Source organism: Suricata suricatta, chromosome 2 (genome assembly GCF_006229205.1).
Source record: "Suricata suricatta isolate VVHF042 chromosome 2, meerkat_22Aug2017_6uvM2_HiC, whole genome shotgun sequence".
Lineage (NCBI taxonomy): Eukaryota > Metazoa > Chordata > Mammalia > Carnivora > Herpestidae > Suricata > Suricata suricatta.
The window spans coordinates 64,538,786-64,544,785 of record NC_043701.1 but is presented as its reverse complement, the minus strand read 5'-3'; the positions used below and the strand labels follow the sequence as shown (position 1 = coordinate 64,544,785).

Here is a 6,000-nt window from a genome sequence, read left to right as displayed (position 1 = left end):
TCGGTTAAGCCTCCGACTTCGGCTCAGGTCAGATCTCACATTCGTGGGTTCGAGCCCAGCATCAGGCTCTGTGCTAACAGCTAGCTCAGAACCTGGAGCCTGTTTCCGGTTCTGTGTCTCCTTCTCTCTCTGTGCCTTCCCCTCTCATGCTCTGTCTCTCTATGAAAAATAAATAAAACATTTAAAAAAATTAAGAAATCCTTTCTTCCCATGATCCTTAATGATATTTTCTTCTAAAAGTTCTAAAGTTTTAATTCTTCCATTTATGTCTTCAATCTACCTGGGGTTTGTTTTTGTGTAATACGTCTAGGAATCCAGTTTTGCTTTTTCACTTGAATAATGAACTGAGTACCACTTGTTGGCTAGTCCATCCTTACTCCACTTCTGAATAACAAAGCTCCTATGACTAAAAAAAGTTGATTGGAAACTATTTGTGTGAGTAAAGTGATCTGGCTGGTTCATTGTAGAATTCCTCAGATTTCAGTTTATAGGTCTTTTTTAAAAAGAGGATCCTTCAGTGTTCTCTCTGGATGATAGAAACCTGATTGATTCAGGATATCTAGAAATAAACATATTTGAAAAACAAATTTTACTTGAAATGCATCCTAAATACCCATCTCAAGTAAATAGTGCACATCTGTTAATAAAAATGAGCTAAGAGAAAAGCATATTATTTAGTGTTAAAAGTGGCAGTTTCTGGGGTGCGTGGGTGGCTCAGTCAGCTAAGTGTCTGACTTCGGCTCAGGTCATGATCTCATGGTTCATGGGTTCAAGCCCCGCATTGGACTTTGTGCTGACAGCTCAGAGTCTGAAGCCCAATTTGGATTCTGTGTCTCCTTCTCTCTTGCTCCTTGCTCCTCCTCTGTTTGCACTCTGTTTCTCTAAAAAATAAAGTGAAAACATTAAAAAAGTTTAAATAAGTGGCAATTGCCATGTATAAGAAAGTTAGAAAGCTAAAGTACAGAAAGGCATGACAAAATGCTGTCAAAAAATTTCAATTGGCAAACATTGAAATGAATGGGTACACATTTTAGAGAGTGCCTATACTTTTTTTTAAACTTGAAACATAAGGACAAGAGTGACCATCTCAATTTGGGGATTTCCCAAGTAACATACATATCATGCTCTTTCTTAGATAAAGATATTGACATATTGTCTATATTTAAGATCAGATATATTAATTTTTTTAAATGTTTTATTTTTTTGAGAGAAAGAGACAGAATGTGAATGGGGAAGAGGTAGAGAGAGAGGGGAACAGAGGATTTGAAGTGGAATCTGCTAATAGCAAAGAGCCCGATGAGGGGCTTAAACTCACAAACTGTGAGATCATGACCTGAGCCAAAGTCGGACGCTTAACCGACTGAGCCACCCAGGTGCCCCTAAGGTTCAGATATTGAGTACAATCTATATTAGAATGTATGGTGAATAAGAGATAACTGTGTAGAAATAATGGAGTCTTGGTCATGCAAATATTTTTAAATCTCTGGTATTATTAAACTGTTTCTTTTAGAAAGTTAAGTCAGTTGAACCAACAATACTTGAAGTCCTACTCTTACTACATTTTCAAATTAAATAAGCCAATTACATGCAAGTCCCCACATACATGATTAAAACTTTGAGGCAACAGAGTGAGAGGGACTCCAGCCCTGTTCTCATGGTAGGAAGACAGGTGACTGGGAGCACTATACACTATTTTAGTCCTGATCATCTGGTAGGTCTGTGGCAGACACACAAGGCTTGGAAAGACAAAGCTTTGGGAAAAATTCAACCCCTTCTACCAATAGGAAGATGAACCAAAAATGCCATCAAATCAAGAAAGGAGAAATAAACAATTAAGGTACAATAGTTACAAACATTCTTGGGCCAAATTTGTGCCCCAAACTGTAAAATAAATCATATATTAAATTAGGTAGGTAGAAAAAAGAAGACCTTGTATCTATAAAGCAATGACTCACAATAGATTTGATAAAGGCTTAAAATACAATTTAGCTAAGCTTCTTAGATCATCCTTTATCATTTCCAGGTTCAATGAGAAATGCTACTGCCATTTATTACTCTATTACCCAGATATTTTTTAATCCTCTGGGAAATCAACAAATTCAACAGTATCAACATACTTTTTATTTAGTAGACATTAAAAGCAGGGAAAATGCCCCAATCACCATTTTTGTCCTTAGCACTTAACACAGTGCCCATTACATAGTTAGCATTCAACAAATATTTGCTGAATGAGTGCATGAAGGCCCATTATGACCTTGGTATTTATGTTAGCAGCTAACAACATTTCTTAGGAATTCGATAATTTTTCAGAATTCTCTATTGACTTTTCTTAGTGTAATTATAGAGTGATTAATAGAAAAGGCTGAATAAGAGAAACATGGATCAATTCAAAGTGTGGCTTCATAATTATTAACAGTGATGAAACAAAATACCAGTAAATATATCTGACATTGTTTTTTCCAAAATAGATCAGACTTCAAAATCCGACACAAAATTTAATTAAAACATGAATAAAGACAAATGAACCTCAATTGGCTTATGGACATAATTTTTATTTAAGCATGGGCTTTTAGCTTGGTTCACCCTAGAGTACACCTTTCGGTTAGGTGAATAGAGAGTTCAGGGCTACAGGGCCATTTCAGTGCTGCTGGTGTTGGTACAACTTCATCAGAAGGTATGAGAATGACCCGCAGGGAAAACAATCCACAAAGAGAACACAATGAAAACATCCACTGTTTTACAAATCACTCTTGTTACCACAGACACAAAATGGCAGTTACTGTTAGTAAATCAGCCACGGAACACTTTAAAAAAAATCATTAGACAAGGAGCTAGGAACTTTGTGAGAGATAGGGTTTTTCATCCACAATTTTTAAGTAGAAAATATTTCAAGGTCAAGCATTTTTCTTATCCACAAAACAACGCTAAACCAACATACATTTTAAGGAGTATATTAAAGGAGATACAATATCTTTACAACTATCTTCTTGAGTAGGTATTTCAATGAATTTTCCACAGAATATAAGTAGCCTGAAATTCAGCAGCAAAATATTGCAACATAACAAGAAATACAGTGTCAATGTGTTATACTATAGAAGATAATACATAAAAGAACAATGATAATTTAATCATATAAAACATGATACATAGCTGAAATACAGTCCACTTAAATAGCTTTGTGACCAAGAATGTTAAATTCTGTACTAAATGCCATTTTAAACATAAAATCTCTTAAATTTTTGTGCTTAAACTTTTTTTCCTGTTAAACTATTTCTTATTTTCAATACTGCCACTGTAACTGATATTACAACAGATCACAATTTTCACGGACACAGCAACATGAAGACATTTACTGATGAGAAAATAAGTCACTTGTCATTAGTTCACAGTGTGGGGAAGTGGTGGACACTCGGTCTTGAGAAGGGCTTTCCATTAGTCACCAAGTCCTTCACAGAATTTTCCTGATATCAGATGCAGTGCGAGATTTTAAAAGAATGGGAAGCAACACGCCACATGTTGGAAGGAAAATAAGCTTTTTGACTCTTCATGGGTATCGTCTAAGTGACCTTCGTCTTCTGTTGTAGAAGTGCCTGAGCCCATGTTGTCGTGAAAAATTCATCATGTAATTTTGTTTGCGAGTGCTGTTAACGTCAGAAAGGATAGAGGCAGGGAGGGAAAGGAGAAAGAGCATGTAAGTCCCATCACTGAAAGAAGAATCTAGTCTATGTTCTAAGTTAGCCTGACATTTATTTGAAAATGTTCATGGTTAATAGGTCATGCGGACATTACTCCCCCAAGACAGAATAAACTAAAGGTTGACGCCTGTATTCACTGTCTTTGGCCTTGAAGAAATCCCCTTCGGTTCACTAGTGAGCTCCAAACCAGAAAATATGGTAAATTCTCTTGATTCACAGCAAAAGTGGAATGAAACTATTCTGGCTTTTGAATTTTATTCTCAGTCTTTTTTCTGAAACCATCTACTTGGGTGTATTTCATTTGAGAGGAGTGTGTGCTGTTCCCATTACCTTATTTAAACACATCTTTAACAAGTAGGAAACAGAATTTGATTCCTTTAGCAAAAATTCTCATTTAAAGCTTTAAAAACAAAAACAAACAAAGGAAAAACAAAGGTGTTAGCTGAATCAGCTTGACTTTCTTATTTTAGACTCAGGGTCAAAAGAAAGTAAGTTTTTCTCAGGAAGTTGGGTTTCACAGCCTTCTGCAAACAATAATCATCTGGACTCTATAAACATGTCTTAAGGAAAAGAAAGACACTTGACTGGAACAAAGATCATAAAATACCAAGAAAGTGTAATTAAATTTATAATTGTGTATGGGTTATATATTTCCTCCACGTATGTATGTACACATATGCATACATACATATTATATGTGGAGTTGCTAAAAGTACTGAATGAAGATGGATTTTAAGAGTCAGTAGGAAATTGTGCAATATTAGTAGAGATAGTGGTTAAAGGTTTTGGTATGGAAAATATGCTTTAAAAAGGATCATTATCTATAACATCACTGAAAAGAATCATATCTCTATCAAATACTGATCTGAATGACAACATATCTATACGTGGCATCAAAATGTGGCTTTAAAATTTTTTTTAAATGTTTATTTATTTTTGAGAGAGAGACAGAGTGAGAGCAGAGGAGGGGTAGAAAGAGGGAGACACAGAATCTGAAGCAGGCTCCAGGCTTGGAGCTGTCAGCACAGAGTCTGATGCGGAGCTTGAATCCACCAACAGGAGATGATGACCTGGGCTGAAGTACAATGCTTAACTGACTCAGCTACTCAGGCACCACCAAAATTGGTTTTTAAATGTGAGCTATCGATATTCTTCAAATTTACCGAGTCTCTTAAAAACTGTCTGGACACCAAGTTTTCTCCTCCTTAATTTCAGGGAAACATAAAATGTCTCTATAGTAGGATAATGTCATGTGATATGATTCCACCATGAAGGTCAACATGACATGAACTTGAGTTAGGGTAAAGAGAAGGGAAAGGGTAATTTTGCACTGAGTGACATGTTCTGGGTTATGAATGATCACTATACCAGGCAGGGTGTAAAATGATACTTTTTTACCTAGTATATTGTACTAGATATTATAATTAAGTATATTATACTAACATTGTAACATACAGAAACCTTTAAAATGCTGATTTTATAGTTGTTTGATCATTAGAAAAGAAAATTTATAATAAATTGTCTCAAAGGAAAATACATAAGGTCAATGTCATCAGATATGTTTAATCAAAAAGCAGCAACACCTATGCCAAAAACCTGATAAAAAGATAGACATCACATTGGTATATGTATTTTGTATTGACATGCTAATAACTTTCTACTCTGGGTTTCTATATTATCAAACTGCTAGACATTGCAGAATGGAAGCTAGAATACACTCTGAAGCCACTGTAGAGAAAAACACAAAAAAATGAAGTTTATCTTCAGTAACTTCACCACTTTTCCTTTCTCCCTTGATGTGACAGAATGATGAAGTGAATTTATTATTACATATTATGTTTTATAATAATTTTTAATAATTAAATTCTATTAAGTTTATTATTTATTACCTGCTGTAAGTACTAACTGCTGCCTAGGAAAGTCTAGTTACAAAAAAGGACAATGAGTTAATGTCTTGAACTAATCGACTGTCAGGAGAAAAATATCTGTCGCCTCTTTAGTCACAAATACGAGGACTGACACTAGTCATCTTCCTCCCGAGATGTCATCTTGTGGCTTTTCCCCAGGGCTAGCATGGTGGCCCCCTAAACTAATCTCTTTCTCTCCCTTTATGGAAAAAACACCACTGAAAAGAAACCGCGAGATCCTGAGAAAGTATCATTGAATGCTCAGTGGTATGGGTGTGTGTGCGTATCTTTCCATATATATATACAGTGGATTTTGAACACCAGGCTCAGTAAACTTTCCTCCAAACGCTGACTCTACCTTGTTAACAAGCCATTTACAATCCTCTTGTCTACAAGAG

At 35.5% G+C, this 6,000-nt stretch overlaps 1 protein-coding gene across 1 annotated transcript in view; it reads right to left on the bottom strand.

Moving 5' to 3' along the window:
• Window positions 1-2,531: 2,531 nt before the first annotated feature.
• The window catches only part of RELN (reelin), a 495,668-nt gene continuing 492,199 nt past the window's right edge, over window positions 2,532-6,000 (bottom strand). The window contains exon 65 of the mRNA XM_029918775.1: window positions 2,532-3,641. Within this exon, the coding sequence (XP_029774635.1) occupies window positions 3,545-3,641 (97 nt within the window). The 3' untranslated portion in view covers window positions 2,532-3,544. The remainder of the gene's footprint in view (window positions 3,642-6,000) is intronic.